A 23,498-nucleotide genomic window follows, 5' to 3' on the forward strand; every position below is an offset into this window, starting at 1 on the left:
GTGTGACCGTGGCAGGGAGTTAAAAATAATCCATTAGGGATTTCCAATGAAATACCAAATTTATACCGCAAAGCAAACGGCCTGTGGGTGGAGAACTTCGATATTTCTGGCCCGGACTTAACATTGGCCGCGTTCAGCGGAGCAACATGATACCTGAAAGAGGTGCAGAAACATTGAAGTGTTTCGATGACATCGATGATTGCCTGTTAACACATTAGAAAAGCGATGTTTTCTGCTCTAGTACCTGATCACTGATGGAACTCTTACGAAAGTTCTGTTGAACGCACATGATACTAATGATGATGCAAAACGTTACTGCTATAAGTAAAAAAGTAATAATAGTACGCTACATCTTCGTGATACATGATACATTGCTGCTAACGTGTATCGATGAGTGAAATATCGATAAGACTTAACATAATTATTATTAAAAATCCATGAAGTAAGTTAAATTCTTTACAACTTTTAGGCCTTTTTGATTTTTACGTTTTTTTACACGCGGAATTTTTATTTAAAAACATTTGTTAATAAAAGGATTGTCAAAACCTTACACTAGTACGAATTTAAAAAGACATATGAATTGCATAGTGGAGTTTTTCTGGTAAAATGTTTACTTTTTTTTTTCTTGAGCGTTCATCAAAACAAACTTGATCACTGATCACTGATCTATCAATGTCAAACGTTTGTAAGACTTTTAGTTAAGACTAAAACCCGAGACTTCGTTAGTTTAACAGCGACGTTCTCGTTATATAACAGTTTTCTTATAAAATTATCGTAAGCAAACTATCGATAGACCCCCAGCAACAACCTTTAAAAAAAAAAACCCTCCAACCGACACATTAAATTCAAATTTATATATCATAGTTTATTAGATAAATCAGTTTGTTGCTTAAACTACGTCCTCAACTTAACATACCGTATGCAATGTTTCATTTGTGTATTTGCTTGTTAGTTATTATCTAAACCTTGTCATTTGCCTGCTTTATTGTTACGATTAGAATTTAAGTTTAAATATGCGGCTACTACTGGTTCTGGGCCGAGAAATGTTCGCCAACGCCTGCAAATATGCTCAAAAAGTACAAAACTGTCGTGCGTCCAGCTGCTGGCCAATATAAATTGCGGCTTATGTAAACTATGGCCTATCAAAAGTTATTTTTGATGTGTTGTTTCCATGAGGCATCGTCGTCGTGATTCTTAGTTTGGTGGATATTAGGAAAATGTATAAATGTATTTGCTTCGATATATATATATATATAGAGATAAAAAAATAGGCTTAAAATGTTTCGTTTTAGCGTTTTGTTGTTGTTTAAATTACTTTATATTGGCAACTCTCATTACATTTGTTTATGCATATAGTTATGTAGTTGAAAAACGATGGAACGTGCAACTATTTCGCCTTGCTGATGACAAAAAAGGTTTTACACAGCACACTCAACCAATTATAAATAGTAGTAGTAATAATTTATAGCACAATATGATATAGCAGCAGTTTGAAACTTTTTACACATGTCACAAATTCTTTTTCGCCTATAATCGAGTTGGTGGTCAGAAGACGGTATGCAAACAATAAAAAAAAAAACAGACAGCTACAGACATAGCTAAATTATTGACAATTTCAAATTTTTAAGTGAGGGGACAAATTTGCATCTTATTAAATTGCAGTCGCCGCAAAAAGTGCATGTGCAGCCGAGGCCTAATATCGTTAGTTATGCGTTATGGAGATACATATTTAATTATAGATGCGTGCATGTATGCATATAGTAACCAGCGATGCAAAATTAATTTAATTTACGTGGTAGGCATTTACGATAATATAATATAAGTTTGTTTTAATTGTCTTCTGCTTTGAGACATTTAGGCAAATGTTTTGTTTTCATAGTGAATTGGTTTTGTTTTCTATAAAACGTGTTAAGCATTAGGTTGGTTGGTAATTCGTTATCATATAATCATAATAATAAGTGTTTATTCGCTTTGAAACGCACTCCGTCAAACATCAAATAAACTAAAGAGCACATTTAGGGCAATTCTCACACTCGTTTCGGAGCACAGTACAAATATTTTCTTTATCGAACTTAAATTATATATTTATATCAAAATCCGCTCGTTTACAATAATAATAATAGTGCCATCTGGTATGTAGACATACTTGCATACCTATAGTTGCGGTCAAAGTGCTAGCTGTGAGTTTTGCTTTCTGTGTAGCAAGATGCCAAAGAAAAGGTCGGATCAAGTGCTTTTATTCGGCCGCTGCTATAAATACACAAATAAATGTACATATCTAGTGTAAAGTGTCACTCAGTTGCTATGAAACGATTTCGTAATGGTATCGTAATGTATTGTTTTATCAAAAACCGTCAAAACGTAAAAATGCATTCGGCTTATAGGCTTAAACTTGTTTTGTATACGTTGTCTACAGAATTTATGTCCTCGCTTCTTGTATATAAATATTTAAAATTTGTGTTTAGTTCTTTCCTGCTCTTATTTGCAATTGCTGATGATGCTGCCCAATTGTTGAGGGGTGTGTTGTGTTTTCTGCGGTGAAGGGAAAGGGGTGTGTCTGGCGTCCCTCCTTAGAAATTATCTTATTATGAATGATATGGCGTCACATAAGTTGCTGGGAAGATTCCTTTCCGATTGCCGATCTCGCCGTTCCACCAGTTCTCATCGGAGCGGTCTGTGACGGTGATGACATCGCCGCGTCTGAAGTCCAATTCTCCGGACTCCTGGGGGACAAAATCGTACAGCGCCTGCACGAGCATCTGCAATAAGAAATCGGTGGAAGATCTTGATTCGAATCCAATATTCTTGGCATCGCTGTTTGTTTATTGTTCAAATGGGTGGGCGGCGGCGTGCAAAAGCATGACCTCAATGTGTTACGCAAAATTTGTATTTTTAAAATGAGTCCGTATGTCTGTTCGGCAGAATCGTCAGCGAAATGGACGGCACACCCACCTCTTCAGGTATCATATCACGCAATTTGACATCCTGGGAGCGGGACACGCTCGCCGTCCGATGATATTCGACCAGTTCGTTGAGGGAGTTGAACTTGACCACCCAGAGGAAGAATTTGCTTTGGGCATCGCGCAGAACCTTGAAATGCTGAACACCATCTGGGCACCTGCGCGGCAAAAACGTTATTAATTTCAGTTCTACGGAAGGCATCTCGTTAAGAAGCTTACTTGACTGATAAGGAGAAATCGCCGGGACTGGATTCGCTGATGCGTATCAAAAAGGCGCCTTCGTGCTTATTTGAAAGTAACTTCTCGGCGTCAGCGCGTGTGATACGCCCGTAATACCAACTACAAAGTAAATTATGATCAATTGAGTTGTGATTTAGGAGTTTCGGCTTGAACTTACTCGTGGTTCTTCATTTCTATGTAGTTACTGGGTATGAGGCCTTCCTTCCCATCCAGCTCGGCGCGATACCAATTTGAATCATCTTCCATATTTAATATCTGTAAAATAGGGTTTTATACAATTTGGTCAATAAATAAACTAATTTAATGTCCCACATTTTATATGAAACTCGTATTAATGAAAATTAAGAGTATAAACGAATGGTTAGTTCGTTTAACATTACTTGATTATTTTAAGTAAAGGAGTCTACCCTTACCATCTACCATCACGTTATTTCCTTACTCAATCCTATAAAACCATGAGTCTTAAAATTCTTGTTCCTCGCATTCTTTTTCAACATCAATTCCAAATACAAGAATTTGACTTTATTTTTGTAAATTTAAAATTACACTTGGCAAGTGTTAATAAATTTATTAAAACCGCCCTTTAAAGTCTGATTTAACGAAATTTAATGGCCTGCGTCTGTCAGCTACACACCAAATACAAAATGAGAAACACGACCCCCAAAAGGCTTACAAAGAACCTGCTTCTGGTGCTTCCATTTTAAAGGCCACACCCCTTTAATCGCCCCAGACAATGGGGATCAATCGAAGCATTCTTCCGCTTTGTTTATTGGAGACTGGCCCGATTCCCCAGAGATTTCGATAAACAATTTTCAATTGTTTGTTGATTGGACGCCCAAAACTGTGTCAGGGCGCAATCAACGGCAGGCAATGAAGAGAGGCTTACGCCTTGGGAAACATGTCTACTATCTCCCCTATTCTCATATCTGTTTCTTGCGGACCGCTAAAAATAAACAAGCATTATGGCTGACATGTGATAAGAATGTTAAGTGAAACGGGGCTCGTCGAGTGGGCGAATTTCACTTTTGGGTGTCTAATGGACTTTTTCCTAGCTGCTCTTTTGTTTGCCGCCCATTTCGCATGCCAATGACACAACAGTAGTCCACGTAATCGCAGTCTTTTATGATTTCTTTCAATTGACAGACAAAATCGAAGTTTGCTATCTGCAAAGGGGTCTTAGTTTGCTTAGCCACTGGGAATTCCCACATTTGAGAGTGCTGAATGAGAGTGTTGACATCGACCTCCACGCACCTGTGTTGAAACCCGCCAGCCATCAGCCTTCACAGTATTTGATTTCGGTTTAAGGAACTGTCCCCAAAAGGACGTAGTAAAGGTATTTATTGTGGAAAGGTAAGGATTCCGGACCAGCAACATCTCATAAGCCTTAAGTAAATGCTGTGCTATCTCTATGTATTTCTTTCATATTTCGCCAACGGATTTTTCCTTGAGTAATTGAGTTATTTGGCAGGTTTGTTGTTGTTTCCCAATAACATTCGTTCGTCAAGTTGGAATAAATGAATGACACTCAAATGAGTCACTAAGCCCCCGTTGATACTGTGTAGTTCAGGGGTTGTTGGGTTCCGAAGTTGCAAGAAGTTCTGCGTCACCGGTAATTTCCCTATTAATGCTTCATCGACTTAGTCATAAATAAAGCTGGGTGGGAAATTCAAGGGGTGGTTTGCTATCTCATAGTCTATGAATTCTTTCGATTGATAGACCAAATTGAAGTTTGCTTATCTGCAAAGGTTTCGCTGTTTGCTTAGCCAGTGGGAAATCCCACAATATAAATATTAAATATAAAAGGGGTTTTGGTCTTGGACAATTCGTTTTAAACAGTATCTATCAAAAGACTAATATATGTAATGACCAGTTAATATTATTTGAAAGTTCCCAGGTAAAAGATACTATAAAGTCGAGTCAATCTTGTGCTTTTTGGTTAAATTTTCGCACGTCGGATTGTGAGAGGGATTCGGGTGGTGTGGGGTGTCAAAGTCGATTCCAGCTTATGTAAAACTCAATTATTGTTTTCACTGTTGGCAGTGGCAGTGGGATTTGCCCGCTCAGCTGGATCGGTCCCGACTAATTGGCATAGCTCCATAGTTCTAGCCACCCCCATAGCCGATCACACCCGCATCTGTCACCCAGACATTGTTCATCGTACATTTATTTATTTTTAGCCTGTTTCATTCATTGAAAACAGTCTGCCGAGAAAATTTCCACGGATTCGTCGTCTATTACAGAAAGTTTTCTCGCGGCCCTACACACAGAGAAATAGAAGGGTTAATCTGTGAGCTCATGGTGATTTTTGGTTAAGCATGCGGAAGAGAAAACGGCACTAAGATATTTCGTCTTAAAGGCCGTGTTATTGTGACAAATAGAAGCAGTACTAGTAGTAAGCCCATGTCGGCCCATGTTTTTCAGGGGTAACTATTAGTTTTCAGTGCAGGGAATGTGCCTGGCTGTTGGATAATGCATAAATATTTTGCGGCGCTCTCGGAAAGCTGGCACGTAGTGGCCATGACTGTTATTATCAATTGTTTATTCTCGTATGTTTATGTAATTACTAGAGAAAAATTCTATTGTAGGTTCAGATTCGGGTTCTACGCTGAAAAGTGTCAAAGCGGCACGAACGCTCACTTTTCGCTGTTTTTGCGACCAGCGAAAGTTGAACTTGGAATCCCATTTCGTGTATTCGATATGATAAAACTTGGATTATATTGGTGTCACACAAAGCCGTTAGAATTCGAGGTATATTTCCCAGAAAATTGAAATCCAAATATCCAAGAAATATGCTGCTCTGAAAACCAGTTTCTGGAGAGAGGCCGAGTGAATTGTTTGATGATTCACGAGTTGGGTCCTCTATGGCTGTGTCTGTGCGATCGGTGGATCGGGAATCTTTTCAGATAAGTCCATCGAGAGTGACTAAGCAAAGGCAAACAAATGCGTTCGAAGTTCGAACTGGTGCCCATATCTGCGATGAGATTATATTATAGCTCTGGGTGTCTCAATCCCGGGCCGGTAATGGCCGGCAAGACAGTTGGGTCAAACGAACGGCCCCTATCAGTGGGGATTGTTTACCGAGTGATAAGCCGGACTAGGGAGGAAGTTCCCCGACAGCTCCCCGTGGTCGTAGGCCCTCTAATGGGCGAGAGCAACGCACACACTTGACCTTCGGGGAGCGATAAAGAAGCTTCTTCGGCGAGTCATTGACACCATCAATCAGCCGCAGCGGCAAGAGCAGCAGCACAGCATATGGAAAAATGCAAAAAGGGAAAAAACCTGCCGCAGCCTGGGTTCCTGCTGTGACTAACCTACGACAAGGTAGACACACAGCAACGAAAATCAGCTTACAGCGCGCCCTGGCAACAAGAAACCGGAAAATTCGCCAGCCAAAACAAAGGGTTTGGCCTAGGACAGCCAGCACAAACACCTGGAAGGAAGGCAACTGCGAAAAGATCGAATCGCAGCCTGGCAGCAGCCTTTTCGTTTGCCAGGAAAGAAAACCAACCGAGCTCAGATCGGATGTGCCCGCAAAAGCTAAGTTGGCCCTCACTTAAAGATAAAACAAAACGTTTTAAAGATGTCAATTGATTTTATACAGAAATACGTTGTCTAACAACCGATTAGTATGAAATAATTTTGAAGGAGAAATAAATATTTCAATATTATGAAAATGGGGTAGCGGAGAATTCAAAGAAAATAGTATTCCAACAACCAAAAAATGTGTTTGATCTAATTTTTGAGAATCTGTGTACTTCCGTTGATCGGATAACTTGATAACTTTTAAGTATGAAAGATTGGCAATACAAAGTTCATATGCCCTCTCAGTTGCATCGAAAACTGATTAGTGAATGTAGAACATAAAGCCGTACCATCTACCATATCATATCTTGACCTTCAATCCCATATTCTTAAAATTTTTTGTTTCTGGGGTCGGAAATTCTCCTTATCTGCACTGTTTTTAAACAGACAGCAGAGAAATGGAAGAAACCAAACTAGTCATAAGGGATTTCTGGGTTCTGTGAGAGTATTTGAGCTACGGTGAGTCATTAGCGCAATCCTTTCGTGTTGTCTTGTGCGAATGCCCCTTTTGAACCGCTTTTGCCAGCTTTTCGAGTATGTGCCTCCACTCCCGTTTGTCGGGATTTATGTGGTAACAAAATCCGTCTGGGCCCGGGATGTGGGTTAAGCCAACGACCTGGAGCAACTGCATCGCGGCGGATTATGCATGCAGGTCCTGCCCCGCCCCCAGGAAGCCTATGAATAAATCCAGATACTATGACTGGGGGGAGTACTCACCTTTAGGATCTGAGTTTTGCGAAAACTCAGCTCGTCGTCGGCCGTCGCGGAGAAATCGTGTTTGGCAATCGCTTCCATTTTGTGTTGATTATAGCGGCTGCTGCTTTGTGCGTAATACAGAACGCTTTTGGAGTTACCTTAAGTTTAGTTGATATAGTTTCGGATTTAGTTTTATCAGCCTTGATGCACCACACACACAGACACAGGCACAGGCACTCGCAGTGCACAGCATACACGGGCAGGTTGGAATTCTCTCCTTGCTCTCCGCGCTCTCTTCACTCACTAATGCTGTGGAAATGGAACGAAACGAATCCGTGATTAGTTGGCGCACATATATAAACAATAAATCTTGGATATTCGGCAGCGCGCTGTTCTGGTTAATAATATATTTCTCGGCCGGAGACGAATGACGAAAAGCGATTAAAAATACACCGACTACTGCGACATTCCCAGGCGGAGCAGCAACAGAGAATGAGCCGCTCTCTCGCTCGCTCTCGCCTCGCTGTGCGGGTGTGCGTGCGTGTGCGAGCGTGGCAGCGTTGCCAGCAGCTTGCAATTTTTAAATTCGGGGAAAAGCAGGTACCGCAAAAGCAATTAAACGATGGCTAGCGATAGCTCGTTGTTTCACGGTCTTCTATTTTTCAAATGATCTTCAATGCCCGCCCTAGGCCACAAGTATAATTCGACAATCTAGGGCGTGGGTGCTTGCTGTTGGCAATGCCGTCGCGGTGACGTTGTTGTTTGTTTTATTTTTTGTAACCCCAATAAACACACACACTCGCACACGCGGCGCTTTTATTCTTGTACAAGTTTCGGCGAATTATTTGGGGTTTTTTGCGTTTGCAAACAGGCCGCTGGGCTCACTATTTTAAGGACTGGGGGCGCTGCAAGCTTAAACGACACTAATTAGGCGCGGGAGCGGGCGGTTTAACATATTACTAATGCTAAATTTGTAATTCACTTTTATTTTCATAGCAGCGTGGCCGTGGCTGGGTCGCTTAAATAAACCGTGGAAATACGGCCCCTAATACCAGAACGAAAAAATACCGTTCAAGGCCGCATGGTATGTGCCGACCACTCTGGCCTGGTCACACAGGCGGTCGCTTCGTTTCTTTTTAACACTGCTTTTTGCCGTTATATTTGTTATGGTCGATAGTTATTTTCTCTTCCTCTTCGATTTCAGGAGTACCAAGCCAACATAGATGTTACCGATGTTTTAAAAACATCGATGACCATTTTAACATCGATGTTTCTCGACCACTACTTCGCCATTTTTAAATACAAAATAGGACGCTTCGCCGGAAAACTCAGCACTACGGTTTGATTCCAACAGGACACCTCACTTCGCCTCGCCACAATCGACACAATGCAGCGCCACAAGGAACTGTACAAGGAGCAATCGCTGGTGCTGAGCCCGCGTAACCACTGCCAGGAGAACCGGGATCGCTTGCAGGCGGCGCGCGCCAAAAAGCGGGAGGACTGCTTTTACCAGAACCGCATCATCAGTGTGAGTCCCACGCCCGTCAAAACGAAGCCCTATGTGGCGGCGCAAGGGGCTCTGCCCCAGGAGAATGTGGTCCCTAACCTGCAGGGCCAGCAGCAGCCGGAGCTGGAAAAGAAGGAGCCCTTGGAGCAGCCACCGCAACCAACCGCAAAACCCACACGCCAGTCAGTATTCCTTAAGCGCTACACGGAATGGAAGAACGCCAGGAACAAGGAGCATAAGCACCGGGATCAGACGCGTCGTGGGGCAGCTATTAATGCGCCGCCTGTCAATCAATCAAAGGCGTTTCCCAAGTCTGAAACATTTCGGGTTCCCGAAAACCTGGCTACTACCAAGCAGAAGGTGGCAGCGTCTGTGCTCCAGCCGACCAAGCGTTGTTCGCTCTACGTTATTGCCAATCCCATTAGCAAAATCAAAGGTAAGGCATCCGAAGCCACCAATCCATCAAAAGCGGCTTCTTCGGCAATCAAGCCAACGCCTGCAGCTCTTCTTGATGCCAAGACGGCGCCTGCTCCACCGCCTTTGAGGAAACCAGCTGCGCCATCATCCAAACATGAGACTGCAGCTCCAACAAAACCAGTGACTGTCGCTTTGGCGAGGCAAAAAGCAGCTCCCGCTACAAAACCAAGTGCATCCCGTCAGACCACCAATCCGGTGGCTTTGGCCAGGCAGAAAGCAGCTGCGCGACCCGCTCCCACTGCCACTAGCAATACCAGAGACAGGATTCCAACAACTGAAAGCAAAAAGGCTTCTGCCATGCCCATATCCTCGGCCGTAACACTCAACAAAGGGAAAACGGACCCCGTGCGGCAACAGCCGTCAGGGACTAGCTTGAAACCAAGGGTGCCTGTGTCTACGGTGCCAAGAGTAGCTAGACTGGCAAATGTGATGGTGCAGCCGTTCGAGAAACCTTCGGGAGGCAGAGCACCAGTTAAAGGTCGGGCGAACGTGGTGAAGCCGCAATCCATTCGTGGCGGAGGTGGGGCCGTTGGAAAATTTAAGGACTCAGCTGGAGTTACCAGCAAAACTGTCGGTAATTCCATGCGAATGAAGCCCACCAAACAAAAGAACCAATACACGAAGCTGCAGGACAACGTGAGAAAGCTTCCTCAGCTCAAGGCCGAGTTGCTGCAGGCAGCCTTACTAGACATACCGCCTCTCACGCCGCTGGAGGACATCCCCTTCCTCGACCAGGCCACATCCACGCAGTGTAGGTCTAACAAAAGCAGCGGCAGTCTTCAGGAGGCTTTTGGCGACAACATCTTGCTAAGCCCAGTGGCACCGGCCAAAAGTGAGGGGGATAGTACAGTCAAAAGACAATTGCTGGCGGCGGATAAGGCAGAGCTGCCAGTTCCGGTGGCAAAGAAAAAATTCGACTTTTCGCGTTACTCTGTGGCTAACTCGCCGGCGGAGGACTCTCTGATCTTGGATCCACAGCAGTTGACCCGTGAGTACAGTTGCATTCCTTCGCCAAACGAAGTCTCACATTTTCTTACAGTTAAAGAAGCTGCCGGAGACACTACTTTGGTTCCAGAAGTGGAGAAGACACCGCCACGCCGTGAGTCCAACGGAATGCCAAACTATCTTAGCCCGTTTGTGAGCGTCTCCCGCGGGAAGGTGAATTCGCGCTGCGAAAAGGAGAAGCGGAACAGCTTTTACCTGCCCGACGAGGAGTCGCCGTTGGAAGTTCGCCGTGCCATCGAGTCCGTTCTGTACTTTAGGCTACAGCTGGAGAATGAGATCGCGCGGCTCCAAGCCCTTTGCAGCGAATGGGATGCGTACAGCAAGGAGAACGAGGCACGCTTGCAGGAAACGGGCGGCATTGACATGATCAACGTGACCATCGGCCAGACGCGCCTGTTGACCACCAAAAAGATGATGCAGTTTAGCGGCCTGATTGATCGCTGCGAGGCCGGCGCCACGGGCAAGAACCGCCAGCCAAGCGATGGTAGCGAAGACACGAAGCCGGTGCAGGCGGAGGATCTGGAGGGCTGGTGGGACATGTTGCGCCTGCAGAGCGAGAACGTGGACAAGCGTTTCGAGAACCTGAAGCGATGGAAGGCCAACGACTGGCTCGATCCGGATGCAGTGGCTGAGGAACCCATCCAGCCAAAGCCGAAGCCCAAGATTAATCGCAACATGAAGGTCAAGGCAAAGGCCAAGCCCTCTAGCAATCTGAAGCAGTTTCTACGCAAAGCCCATGCCAACTTGAAGAAGACAAAGGTGGAGGAGCCGCTGATGGAAGATGGTGCTCCTTCGACGTCCTCGCGGGTCAGCTCGCCGCGGGTAATTGTGGTTCGTAATCGCAGGTCCTTTTCGCCTGCTCGCACTGTTCTCCGTATGTCCAGTGGCGAAGGACGTCCATCCATTGCGCCCAATGCGCTTCTGAAATCAGCGATTCTTGCGGCCGCCGAGCAGAATGCTACCAAGACCCCGCCACCGAAGCCGCGAACGTCCATTCTCAAAACGCCGGGCACCATCAAACGCCAGAGCCGAGCCGTACTCTTCAGCGCCAAGAAGAGCGTACGTCGTTTCCAGTTCACCTACGAGGAGGGCAACCTCAGCAACGACGAGACGGTGGGAGCCGACAAGCTGGAAGACTGCGAGGAGGATATGTCGCTGGAGGCGTCCTCGGAGCGTCGGTCCATGGAGCAGGATCCAGGAGGTGATCAAGCCAATGGGCAAACCCCTCGGACTTATACGCTGCGCAACCGGCGAGTGAATCTGCGTCCTTCGTCGGAGTTCATGTAATGTTGGATTTATGTATAGAATTGTTTATAGTTGTATTCCTTAGTTTAATATTATTACGGAGAGCCATTAAGTGTTAATTGTTTAAGATGTTAAAATTTATCTTTGGCATTTTAAATATTCAATGTTTATGTTTTGTGAAAATTGAATCATCTCAGTTCTGAAAAATTATCTAAAATATCTTGATATATGTAGTTTACACAATAAAAAAATAAATAAATAACGAAACAAATATGTTTGCTTTAGAGAACACCAATCTGATTAACCTACTGCAGATTATTTTTATAAATAACAATTAGACAAGGGTATTGTTTTTGAAAATCGTTGAATTTGTATTCATTACATTTCTGAAAAAAGGAATTCTGTTTGGAAGTAAATATTCAAAAATTTCTTCAAATTCCTTTTTCACATATTTTAAAAACTCAAGAAATGGTGGGTCAAGTCCTTACTTAGCGTTATTCAAGTCATTCACCATAAGAGTATGTAGTATTTTTAAGGTATTTTTCAGTATTAATTTAAAATATCTTGGTATATTTGTGCCTGTACCGCGGTATATTTTAACGGTTACGCTACGGTCCCACCCTGATTCATAAATGTAAAGGAAGTAAACTCGACGGCAATTTAAATTTAATTTTGAATTTGACGTCGCGTTTTGATTGTAAATACGCAGATAAGGCCGCCCAATGAAAGTGCAAATAGCAGTGGTATCGCGACGTCCATCGCAGTGACTATTATCTCGACCGTTTCGTTCGCCCGCGACGCCCTTTGAGTTCAACGCATTCATATTTCCAAGTGCAGATTTTCTTTTTGTTTTGCCCGCAGTGACCGCGCGCTGCAATCAAAACAGGGGCAAGTATATATAACCCGATCCGCTCCAGCACAGGATACGGAACAAGGACCAGATATGGACACCAGTGGCGGCAATTTAGGTGAGACCTGGTCATTTCGTATTTCAAATTGAATTTTCAACCTCTGGTACAGCGTGTACTTGCCATGGCAGTTGGCCGTTCGCTGGCGCGCAAATGGTTTCCGCTCGTTTGTGGCTGCCCTATGCTTATTTACCCGTCTGCCCAGCAACCGTCAAGCGGATTTATGTATTCTTGTTGCCTTTCTATTTGCGTATCTTTGAAAATCGCCCAGAATGTTGATTATTCGTAAGTTTTTTGCACTCTGCTGACGAAACGAAAAGTGCTTTTAACGATCCGGGAACATCCCATTAAACAGCGTTGCCAGATGGTTTGTTACACATATAGACATGCGCTTGGTTGTGTTGGTGTTTTTGTGGGGTACAGTCTTGGGGGGCAGTTCTTGTTTGGCAATGAAATGTGCCAAAAATACAATTGCAGCTTTGTCAGCCCCCCTAAGTTATTCAGGGAGTTGCAAACATATCCTTTTAAGATTATTAACTATGGTGGACTGGTGAGGTGGGTGGAAATTGGGTGGCAGAAAACGCGCACAAAATAATAACGTCAACGCGGGCTGCCACCCCTTTCAAAGTGCTTATGCAAAATGGGCTGACTACAAAAATAAAATTTTATTTTTCAATAACTAATAAGAATGGTTCGGTAGGTGTTTCCCAAGCAGTTTAAGGAAATATTTAAAAGTAAAAAATACTTTTGGTTCAAAAAAAGTTAATTGTTATCGATATCGATGTGCCGCCCATCGAAAAACCATCACGAAGTGGCAGCTCTGGCGTACAGCACATTTCAGGGTTTACGCAATTTCTCGAGCCCCAAGATTTTCCTCGACCTGTGAAAAGGCCTTTTGCCCCCTGCCAGGACAGCTAAATCTACACCTGTAAGTTCTCCGGGACTTAGATTTATTATAGAGCCCATCCTAACCGAAGTCTCCAGTTAAAAGCGCCAAGAGGAAGCCCAGAACCATGTCACACGCATTTGCCGCCGTCGTCTGCCGGTCCACCGCATCCATGTCTTTGGCCCTGCGCTGCAGTCGGCGAGCCATGAGCTCCACGAGAATGCTGCGCCTGGCGGGTGCCACTGCCTCCTCCACTGCCTGCAAGGATTGGCAGCGCAACGGACTACTATCTGCCGCCAGGACCGGCAACGTGCAGCAGTACCTCCGCCAGTATGCCAACGAGAAGAAGGTTTTCGAGCGAACCAAGCCCCACTGCAATGTGGGCACCATCGGCCATGTGGATCACGGCAAGACCACACTGACGGCGGCCATCACTAAGGTGCTGGCCGACAAGCAGCTGGCCGAGAGCAAGAAGTACAACGAGATCGACAATGCGCCCGAGGAGAAGGCTCGCGGCATCACCATCAATGTGGCCCACGTGGAGTACCAGACGGAGACCCGGCACTACGGCCACACGGACTGTCCCGGACACGCGGATTACATCAAAAACATGATCACCGGCACCGCCCAGATGGATGGCGCCATTCTCGTGGTGGCCGCCACCGACGGCGCCATGCCCCAGACTCGCGAGCATATGCTGCTGGCCAAGCAGATCGGCATCGATCACATTGTGGTGTTCATCAACAAGGTGGACGCCGCTGATCAGGAGATGGTCGATCTGGTGGAGATGGAGATCCGGGAGCTGCTCACCGAGATGGGCTACGATGGCGACAAGATTCCCGTGGTGAAGGGCTCGGCGCTGTGCGCCCTGGAGGACAAGAGCCCCGAGATTGGCAAGGAGGCGATCCTCAAGCTGCTGCAGGAGGTGGATAGCTTTATCCCCACGCCAGTGCGTGAGCTGGACAAACCGTTCCTGCTGCCCGTGGAGAATGTTTATTCGATCCCCGGACGCGGCACCGTCGTCACTGGCCGCCTGGAGCGTGGAGTGGTTAAGAAGGGCATGGAGTGCGAGTTCGTGGGCTACAACAAGGTGCTCAAGTCGACGGTGACGGGCGTTGAGATGTTCCACCAGATCCTGGAGGAGGCCCAGGCCGGCGATCAGCTGGGAGCGCTTGTACGAGGCGTTAAGCGGGATGACATTAAGCGTGGCATGGTCATGTGCAAGCCAGGCAGTGTGAAGGCTCTCGACCAGCTGGAAGCCCAGGTGTACATCTTGTCCAAGGAAGAGGGCGGCCGGACTAAGCCTTTTATGTCCTTCATCCAACTGCAGATGTTCTCGCGCACCTGGGATTGCGCCGTCCAGGTGCAGATCCCTGACAAGGAGATGGTCATGCCCGGCGAGGACACCAAGCTTATCCTGCGCCTCATCCGCCCCATGGTCCTGGAGCAGGGACAGCGCTTTACGTTGCGCGACGGAAATTTGACCCTGGGTACCGGCGTCGTCACCAACACCATGCCCGCTTTGACTGAATCGCAGCGAAACGAGCTGACGGAGGGCAAGAAGGCGCGCGAGAAGAAGGTGGCGGCCAAGAAGTAGAGCTCCGGAACGCCGTCAGTCATTAACTAAAATCATATTCTTAAGCGATTTTTATGCATATTGTATAAGTTGTTGGCGCTCCAATCACAATCGAGTAAAATAAAAACAAGCCCTTAAAATGAGATTGTAGTCAAGTTTATCAGGGAGAATCCTTTTAGATTTTGTAGGATTTAGTCTTGGGCCAAGAAAAGTCAGGGTTTTGTAGACCTGTGCAATTAAAGTAGCGACAATTGTGTGAAATTTTAACAATTTATTTTTCCAACATTTTTTATGAAATATAATTATTATTATATAATTTATTTAATTAAAATTTTGTTCAGTGAAAAATTAAATGAATTTTTAAATACTCCTTTAAGACATATTCAATTGTTGTTGAAATCCCTTTACAATTTCAAAGTTTGATCAGAGGTATTAGGTAAGCATTTAAAAACTCATCTGCATTTTGAATTCAGGCGCCCGACTTCAATGGTATCGGTAAAAGAAATCTATGACATCGAAATAGATACTGTTCCGAAAGACCGATAGATAGCCGATAAACCAAAATCGATTAAAGACGACCAAGTCATTATACAACACTGCTGCAACCGCCTTGAGCGCAGCTGATGATAAAGAACATTTTGAAATTGAATTGAAAATTGACAAAAATGAACACTTACCGCGTAGACTACTTGTCGGGTATATTTAAGCACCACGAACTGTAATTCGCAATGTGAATAATACCTGTTTCTGTCCGCAGATTCCCTGGACGACACGGAACCGTTGCCCGAGCTGAGTTTTGAAGACTTTTTGGAGCCAACGTCGGACAAGAGCTCCCAACACATGGAAATCGATGCCCTGGACACGGATGACGACGACGTCGACGCTGATGAGTTGGCCGATCCTGCCAACGATTCCCTGAACACGCCACAGTTCAAGAGGAACGTGGTGCACATAGTGGAGGACAAACGGTTGCCCCCGGTCGGAGTAACCGTCTTGAAGTCGCACGCCATCAAAGTGGTGACTGCCGGAGGCCCCTCGCCGGTCAAGTCGCAAATCCCGGACGTCAAAATCCTAAACAAACTAAAACCGATACCCAGCAACACTGTTAAGATCGGCAACACCACCATCGCCACTGCGTCCACGCCACGCACCATCACCAAGACCCTGAGCAATATGACCCAGATCAAGACGAAAGATGGTCAGGTAATCTTCGTCCAGAAGTCTGTACCTGGAACACAAAGCAGTGTCACGGTGGCCGGGTCACCGAGCGGTGGAATACGACGCGTCGTTGCGCCGTCTAGCATCCAAAAGGCAGTCCTCTCCAAGGGAGTGACCTTGGCAAGCACGGGTCTGGTCAAGGCGGCTGTGCCGGGAAAATCAGGCCCCTCCACAACGGCCATCACCATCAAAGGCATTACACCGCTGGCCGGAGGCAGTGCCAAGGTAGGGTCTCCCGGCTCCTCTTCCAACACATCTACGCCCTTGGCACAACCCACCAAAATCCATGTGATGCGCACTACCGATGGCAAGATCATTAAGATTAATCAAACTGGTTCCTCGCTGCTGCTGAATGCTAAACAGCCAGGAACTACAGGCACCCCGGGAAGCTCAACCGTCAGTACTGTTAAACTATCGCCCTCCACGGGAAATGTGGTGCTAAGCAAACCCGTTGGCCAAGTAGTGGTCAAGACAGCAGCTCCTGCAAAGCAAGTTTCGACCACGACGGGCTCCATTGCTAGTACGACCACAAACGCAACACCCGGCAAGATGTTGGTTCAAAGTGGTGGCAAACAGATCCTTGTGCCCAGCAAGAACATAATCAAGCTTTCACCGAATGCGGGGGCCACCAGTTCCTTGACCAATACGGCTGCAGAACAGACAGCTTCTCCCACGAGCGGATTGCATGCCATTCAGCTCCCTGGCAAGGGAGGTGTACAATATGTACGCGTGCTGACCAACAACAAGAGTGCCTCCGGAACAAGTGCAACAGTGGCTATGCCAAAGACCATGCAAGCCCATAAGATCACTGCGGTGCGTTCTCCAGCTGCTACTAGCACACCTGCCACATCTACTCCGACATCGGCCGCAGCTGCTCCTGCAACAGCAGCGCCGAAGGCAAATACTGCAATGGGAAGCACAAACAAGATTGTAATGCGGACAACAGGCGGCAGCATTGTGCCTTTGCCCTCTATGCAGACTTTGGTCTCCAAGGTGGGTATTGTAGTCTGTATGCCTTTCTCGGACTCTCTTAACTCTATTCTCCTCTTTGCAGCGAGCAATGGGTACCAACACGGGCGCCAACACCAACGCCTCCAAGCCAGCCAGTGCGGTCAACAGTACCAGTAGCGGTAGTCCTAGTGGCAGCCAGGAGTCGCCTCGCAAACATCGGCTTACTGATCTCAACGTGCAGATCAAGCATTTGACCTCCGCCAGCAGTGATGGCAGCGACAGTAGCGATACGGGTCCAGAGGCGAAGAAGCCGCGCTACGTGATCACCATGCAAGGATCACAACAGACTTCGCAGCCAGCTCAAAAGCTCATCAGTCGGCCAACGAACGTGCAACGTGTGGTGGCTAGCAACACCAGTCCCAACGCCCCAAAGAAAATCTACAACTTTGTCAAATCGACGGGAACCAACGGGGTCAAGTACATGATCTGTAACTCGGGTGTGCCCCAATCATCGACCAGTGCCATGCGACGGGGCTACACCGGGTATGTGGACAACAAGCTGCGGAGAACGCTATCCGTTTCCTCGCAGCAACATCGCTTCAAGCAGATGAGTCCCCAGCAGCAGACAAAGCACCTGCAACTTCAGGCGCAGGCCAAGCAAAGGATAAGACAGCAACAACTGCAGACTCAATATCAATCGGTGTCAATCAAGGTGGAACCGAAGCTACCAACACAGACTTCAATTCAGAAGCAAACTGTTCCCGCTAAACCGCTTTTTGACATCCTGAAGCCTCCGGCAACAGGAGCTGCAGGCGCCACCGATGCGGTGGGTATGACTTCACGACGGAAGCACTGCAACTGCAGCAAGTCGCAGTGTTTAAAGCTCTACTGCGACTGCTTTGCCAACGGCGAGTTTTGCCAGGACTGCACCTGCAAGGATTGCTTTAACAATCTGGACTACGAAGTTGAGCGGGAGCGAGCCATCCGGAGTTGCCTTGATAGAAATCCAAGCGCCTTTAAGTAAGTTTATTTTGGGGGTGTGTGTTCCTTGAGTGACATCTTTGGCGTTTGGAAAATATTTTGTATTGTATTATTTTGTCTTAACCCATTCTTTATTTTCTGAACAGACCCAAAATTACGGCCCCCAATTCAGGTGACATGCGTCTGCATAACAAAGGTTGCAATTGCAAAAGATCGGGCTGTCTCAAAAACTATTGCGAATGCTATGAGGCAAAGATTCCTTGCACCAGTATATGTAAATGCGTGGGTACGTATAAGATAAAAACGGGCATAAACTTGATCGAACTGACTTAAATCTAAATTATGCAGGTTGTCGAAACATGGAGGACCGTCCGGATGTGGATATGGACTCGTTGGACGGCTTGATAGGAACTAAGGGTTCAAAAAAGGACAAAGCGAATGACAAGCACTCGCACGAAAACCGCGCAAACATGTACTTTACAGACGACGTCATCGAGGCGACCATCATGTGCATGATATCGCGAATTGTGATGCACGAGAAACAGAATATGCCAGCCGAGGACACGGAGCGCGAAGTGATGGAGGAACTGGGCGAAAGCCTTAACCAAATCATCACCTTTGCAAAGGAAAAGCATGATACTTCTCAGCTAGATGAGTCCAAGGCAACTTTATAGGGCTGCAAATTTAGTCACACATGAATTAGTTTTTAAGTTCAAAGCGTTCTTGACCTTTTTCTCCACTCAATTATATTTTTGGCTTTCTAAAAGTTGACCTTAAAGTAAAGTGTACCATTTTTAAATGATCTAAACACAAAATGTATATACCATACATAGCAAATTACTGATTTAAGACGGTTTTATTTTGAACCGACCATGGCTCGCGCTTTTTAACTTTAAATGATTGTGTTATAAACTTCCTTGAATTGAATGTAAATAATATAGAGACTCAATAAAGTTAAATGTCCCTTAAACACTAATTAAAAGACGTGTAATGTTTTGTAGCTTGTTTATTCACCAACAACTTCAGTTACATATTTGTATTTCGCATTTGCCTTGTTTCAAATTTATATGATGGGCGAGTATATTAAACTCAACGCAATTTCGTTTGGTTTTCCGATATCGGTATCAGCTTAGTTAGCAATATCTCTATGAAATAAACATATGTCAAATGACTAGTGTATAGGTTATACATATTTTAGTTGAGTGTATAGATAGTTGGTATTTTAGGTTCGTATATAATTTTATTTAGTATAGTTATGTATTCTACTTGGTCATCATTATTTATAAATAGTATATATGCATTTTTTGTTCCGATTTCTCCCGGTTCTCACCCTATAAACATGGCATGGCATGACATGAGTACACATAGCTTCAAGGTTTGAGTAAAAATGTGATAATCGTTACAGAACTATAGTACATATATTTAGTAGCTACTATATGCCCTGGTATCCATATTAAATACTCTGTTTTATTTTGACTAATATGCTCGCGCTAAACTATAGGTTTTGTTTGCGGTCATTCGAATACGAACTTTTGAGAGAGAGTATGTGTGTGCGGTTATCTAAGTTAGCAAATACATACAGTAAACGTTAAGTATATCGAGTTAGGCTTAGTTTTGAATATTTTAATACTGTGCACAAAACGCTTTGGTTAGTTGTTTTAGCATTGTTGTTTGTTTGACCCCATACCAGCTTTTTTTTGACTGTTAATATCATAACACTTATGCAACATTTGAACATAGCTAGGCAACAATAACGACTTGATTACGAATAATATTGTTGAGTATTGAGTATGCTGCACTATTCAGTTAGAAGCTATATTGTCTAATTCACACGTTTATATTGAATGCTGTGCCCCCGGAAGGGGGGTTGAAGCATAAACTTACACAACAACTTTATGAAAACCGAAAAAAACCTTTGTTAAATATCATATGTACTTTGGAGTTGCATACCCTGTACAATGTCTTGTACTACATATGTATGCGGCTATAATATGCAATATTTGAAGAGTCCCTTAGTTATAAAACGCGTGTTGCATGATTGAATTCGGCAATTCTTCAAAGCGTGAAAAGTTATAACGAACACAACGTAGAATCTCTCGTGTGCTATGAATGTATCTAGATATTTATTTGAGTAGTTCAATTTTCACAACAATAGAACAACGATGATAATCAGCAAGTATTTCAGCTATTCTTATATACAGTTTGTCAATATAACCTCATTGTATACCTGCGATTAACTACATTTTGTTGGCCTTCATGTGCCTTTTTCGACCATTACAGAGTTATCTTCCTTTACAGTACTTTTGATTAGGATTGTGTAGGGTAAACGCGTCCAAAATAATGACTGTTTGACCCAACAAAGGGGACTTGTGCTTTAAAGAGGATTTTACATGATATATCCGATCACAACGCTTAAAGACACTTGCAGCCATTCAAGTGCCTTGCGGCAATATCCTTATGATAAAAGTTGATCTGATTAAGTAGGGGAACAAAGTCGGTAATTCTTATGAGGAAAAGCCCTAAACTTTGGGTGGGAAGAGCTAAACATGAGAAGTCATTTCAGTTGTATTTAAAAATTGTAAGATACTCAATTTAGCGACTTAATTCCCCACTAGAAAATTGAAAACATAAAATGCCACATAATAATTATTTCCAAAATTGTGAACGCGTATAATCCCTCTATAAATATTAAGGTTATATGGAATGATATTCATATTCCGCGTACCACTCGGTACCAAAAGCTTATCAATTATTCCCTTATTTTGTCAGATAACTTGTGTGTGTGCTACGTGGGCAACAATTGTACAAGATTTTTGATTATATAGTTACTTTAATTTAACATTAACAACTTGAAATATGAAATTGATTTACTTAAGGAAGGTGGGTCTCCGTTGTGGAGTAATGCCCTTTAATACCGACCAATCGCTACGCCGTATTGCCAAAAAGTTTTAATGGGATTCAGGAGCGAACGATAAACAGACAGAACCGAGAACCAAAGTTGCCTGGGTTTTCGGTTCTAACCTATGAAAAATTCTCATTTGGACTCGTTTGAATATTTTGTAAAAAAAATCAATTTCTATGATTGGCACGCTATTTCCAAACTCACAATCTCTTTGGCCCCACGTTCTTGGAAAGCCCAAAATTATCTGCCCTAAATGAAACGTATTTTGTGTGAGTTGCTGTTCCAGAACTAAACACTGTCAAAACTAATTCCCAGGCCTTCTTTTGTGACAGATCCATCGCGACGCCAGACGGGCGATGTCTTCCATGGGGACCCATTCAAAATTCAGTCGTACAACTTTCGCTATGCCGACAAGCCGTTTTATCCGGTCCAGAATTATCAAAGGCCGACTGCGCCGCCCCTGGTGAAGAAGCCCTCCTTCCAGACCTTCTATTACAATCCCAGGTTCAGCCACGATCCCGAGTACATTCCCGCCACAAGGCGGCCACCCACCAGTTCCTTCAGTGAGCACCGGAGACGTCAACTACTGCGGGACTCCAAGGCTGTGCCCTCGCCACCTTTGGTGACTCCGCCGGAGAGGCAGAGTGTGCCGGTGGCCCCGCAGACGAGACGTTCACCCACTGTCACGGATTCCCCGCTCCTGAGGAGCTGCTGTCAGAGAGGGGAGTATCAAGCAATGAGACGGGGTGGGAGCAACATGACCCTGAATACCAGTAGCATAAATGTCCTGCGATCCACTGGGGGTGGGGTCCGACGTGCCTCAACTACCACCTTCTCCAGTGGGTCCAATACCCAGCTGCAGACGAAGAGAAGCGGCTGCGAGATTAGCATAAACATCTGCAGTGTGGATCCACAATCCGAGGTGGACAACAATGTGAGCATAAAGATCGAGGCGGATGCCTACCTGCTGAACAATACGGACAAGGTGAAGTCCAAGTCGCAGCAGGAGCGGAGTAGTTCCAGATCTTCTGGTACCTTTGGCATCGACAAACGACTGTCCAAGTTCAATGTGAGCGAGACTAGGCCAAGGACCAGCCCGGAATGGGATCTCCGGCAACGGGAGAAGGCCAGGGAAGCGGAGCGACAACGAGAGCGGGAGCGAGGCCGTCAGCTTCTGGAGGACCGAAGGTTGGAGCGGGAAAGGGAGCTCCAGGAGGATCGGGAACGTGCCCGTCAGCGGGAGCGAGATCGTGAGCATCTCCGCCAGTTGGAGCGCATGCGGGATGAGGAGCGTCTTCTGGAGCTGGAGGTGGAGCGCGAGAATCAGCGTTTGCGGGAGGTGGAGCGCCAAACGCAGCGGCACAGGGAATACACTCGGTTTTGTGCCCTCCAGGAGGAGTCGCGTCGCCAACGGCTGGAGCAACTGCGTCCGGAGCCTGAGAATCCCCGACCGCCGGTTCCAATGACCTCGCATTTGTACGCTGTTACCTCCGATGACCGGTTACCCGGAATGGCCTTCTGCGACTTATCCTCCCGAAGGCCTCAGCGTATGCAGACCTCGATGAGGGATCTGCCTAGGCCAAAGGAAAGACGCACAGCTCGGGTTAATCGGGACGCAAGAACCGTGCAGTCCGCAACTCGGTCGCTAACTCCCCCTCCTATCTATAATCGGAATTCCAGCTCCCGTTCCCCTACACCTCCCCGAGCTCCCACCCCCCGCTCCTCTTCTCCAAATAGGAGTACTAATCTCTCCTCTAGCCGTAGTCCTACCAGAATTCGTAGCCACCAGGGGAGCACCACTCCCACGATACCAAGACGTCTGGATCGCAGTAGTTCGGGCACTTCTAATGGCAATGTCCACGTCACGGTGACCACCAGTGGAGGGCGGAGCAGCTGTAGCATGAGGCGTTCATCCAATGCCCGGGTGAATGAGCCCAAGGAGCTTAATGGAAGCCATCCCTTCGTCACCACTCTGAACAACATGCCTATAAGGATTACTACTTCAAGAACTGCGGATAGGGATCTAGCCTTCAGCCTGAACCATGTGAGGATGAGGGGATCTTCACCAACGCCAAGAGAAAGGAGAAGCAGTTCAGAGGGACAGGATGCCTGTCAGGTCAACATCAACGTGTATTCGGAGAAGCTGCGTTTGATGCGTATATAAGAAAAGAAAATGGGGGATTTTATTAGTGACTTCTGGGATAGATCATCCTTAGAAAACAGATGATATCTGTCCCAGAAGTCACCCATGTACTCCCTTAATTTCTTTTCAATAGAAAGAATGTGAGATTAGTTGGTTTCATCGCAGGTATTTGACTTTTAAATGTTCCTAACCCAACAAAATCCGAAGAGTATTCCAAATTA

General features: G+C 45.5%; 5 protein-coding genes across 7 annotated transcripts; 4 read left to right on the forward strand and 1 right to left on the reverse strand.

Moving 5' to 3' along the window:
- Positions 1-1,207: 1,207 nt before the first annotated feature.
- On the reverse strand, positions 1,208-8,510 carry LOC119549258 (growth factor receptor-bound protein 2). 2 transcript variants are annotated; one of them, XM_037857166.1, is made up of 6 exons: positions 8,461-8,510; positions 7,500-7,787; positions 3,358-3,455; positions 3,180-3,299; positions 2,953-3,118; positions 1,208-2,759 (listed from the first exon to the last, which is right to left on the reverse strand). In XM_037857166.1, the coding sequence occupies exons 2-6, from the start codon at positions 7,575-7,577 to the stop codon at positions 2,586-2,588; spliced, it is 636 nt and encodes a 211-aa protein (XP_037713094.1). In that variant the 5' UTR covers positions 7,578-7,787; positions 8,461-8,510; the 3' UTR covers positions 1,208-2,585. The 2 variants fall into 2 exon arrangements, with proteins under 2 accessions (XP_037713094.1, XP_037713093.1); XM_037857165.1 differs by having other exon boundaries at positions 8,364-8,490.
- A 155-nt stretch (positions 8,511-8,665) lies between these two features.
- LOC119549257 (guanylate kinase-associated protein mars) lies at positions 8,666-11,936 on the forward strand. The gene is made up of 2 exons (XM_037857164.1): positions 8,666-10,450; positions 10,502-11,936. Exons 1-2 carry the CDS (start codon positions 8,866-8,868, stop codon positions 11,752-11,754), a joined length of 2,838 nt encoding a protein of 945 aa, XP_037713092.1. The 5' UTR covers positions 8,666-8,865; the 3' UTR covers positions 11,755-11,936.
- Positions 11,937-12,311: 375 nt separating this feature from the next.
- LOC119549598 (protein lin-54 homolog) lies at positions 12,312-19,208 on the forward strand. Of its 2 annotated transcripts, none has more exons than XM_037857760.1 (5): positions 12,312-12,680; positions 15,840-17,293; positions 17,355-18,271; positions 18,379-18,518; positions 18,581-19,208. In XM_037857760.1, the coding sequence occupies exons 1-5, from the start codon at positions 12,656-12,658 to the stop codon at positions 18,904-18,906; spliced, it is 2,862 nt and encodes a 953-aa protein (XP_037713688.1). In that variant the 5' UTR covers positions 12,312-12,655; the 3' UTR covers positions 18,907-19,208. The 2 variants fall into 2 exon arrangements, with proteins under 2 accessions (XP_037713688.1, XP_037713687.1); XM_037857759.1 differs by lacking the exon at positions 12,312-12,680 and adding an exon at positions 15,654-15,778.
- LOC119549599 (elongation factor Tu, mitochondrial) lies at positions 13,390-15,227 on the forward strand. Its single transcript, XM_037857761.1, has 2 exons — positions 13,390-13,548; positions 13,605-15,227. Exon 2 carries the CDS (start codon positions 13,634-13,636, stop codon positions 15,101-15,103), a length of 1,470 nt encoding a protein of 489 aa, XP_037713689.1. The 5' UTR covers positions 13,390-13,548; positions 13,605-13,633; the 3' UTR covers positions 15,104-15,227.
- A 2,051-nt stretch (positions 19,209-21,259) lies between the features above and the next one.
- On the forward strand, positions 21,260-23,329 carry LOC119551985 (serine/arginine repetitive matrix protein 5). The gene is made up of 2 exons (XM_037861706.1): positions 21,260-21,403; positions 21,467-23,329. Exons 1-2 carry the CDS (start codon positions 21,388-21,390, stop codon positions 23,296-23,298), a joined length of 1,848 nt encoding a protein of 615 aa, XP_037717634.1. The 5' UTR covers positions 21,260-21,387; the 3' UTR covers positions 23,299-23,329.
- The last annotated feature ends 169 nt before the right edge of the window (positions 23,330-23,498 follow it).

The sequence above is a fragment of the Drosophila subpulchrella genome, chromosome 2R, assembly GCF_014743375.2.
Source record: "Drosophila subpulchrella strain 33 F10 #4 breed RU33 chromosome 2R, RU_Dsub_v1.1 Primary Assembly, whole genome shotgun sequence".
Classification (NCBI taxonomy): domain Eukaryota; kingdom Metazoa; phylum Arthropoda; class Insecta; order Diptera; family Drosophilidae; genus Drosophila; species Drosophila subpulchrella.

What these genes read in the sequence shown, in the direction of transcription:
- LOC119549258 (XM_037857166.1), bottom strand. Translation starts at nt 7,577, where the DNA reads ATGGAAGCGATTGCCAAACACGATTTCTCCGCGACGGCCGACGACGAG. An exon ending in GCAAAACTCAGATCCTAAAG is followed by an intron (nt 3,456 to 7,499) that starts GTGAGTACTCCC and finishes CCTATTTTACAG; the next exon opens with ATATTAAATATGGAAGATGA. An exon ending in GTGATATGATACCTGAAGAG is followed by an intron (nt 2,760 to 2,952) that starts GTGGGTGTGCCG and finishes TTCTTATTGCAG; the next exon opens with ATGCTCGTGCAGGCGCTGTA.
- LOC119549257 (XM_037857164.1), top strand. Translation starts at nt 8,866, where the DNA reads ATGCAGCGCCACAAGGAACTGTACAAGGAGCAATCGCTGGTGCTGAGC. An exon ending in GGATCCACAGCAGTTGACCC is followed by an intron (nt 10,451 to 10,501) that starts GTGAGTACAGTT and finishes ATTTTCTTACAG; the next exon opens with TTAAAGAAGCTGCCGGAGAC.
- LOC119549599 (XM_037857761.1), top strand. Translation starts at nt 13,634, where the DNA reads ATGTCACACGCATTTGCCGCCGTCGTCTGCCGGTCCACCGCATCCATG.
- LOC119549598 (XM_037857759.1), top strand. Translation starts at nt 15,748, where the DNA reads ATGAACACTTACCGCGTAGACTACTTGTCGG. An exon ending in TGCAGACTTTGGTCTCCAAG is followed by an intron (nt 17,294 to 17,354) that starts GTGGGTATTGTA and finishes TCCTCTTTGCAG; the next exon opens with CGAGCAATGGGTACCAACAC. An exon ending in AGAAATCCAAGCGCCTTTAA is followed by an intron (nt 18,272 to 18,378) that starts GTAAGTTTATTT and finishes TTTTCTGAACAG; the next exon opens with ACCCAAAATTACGGCCCCCA.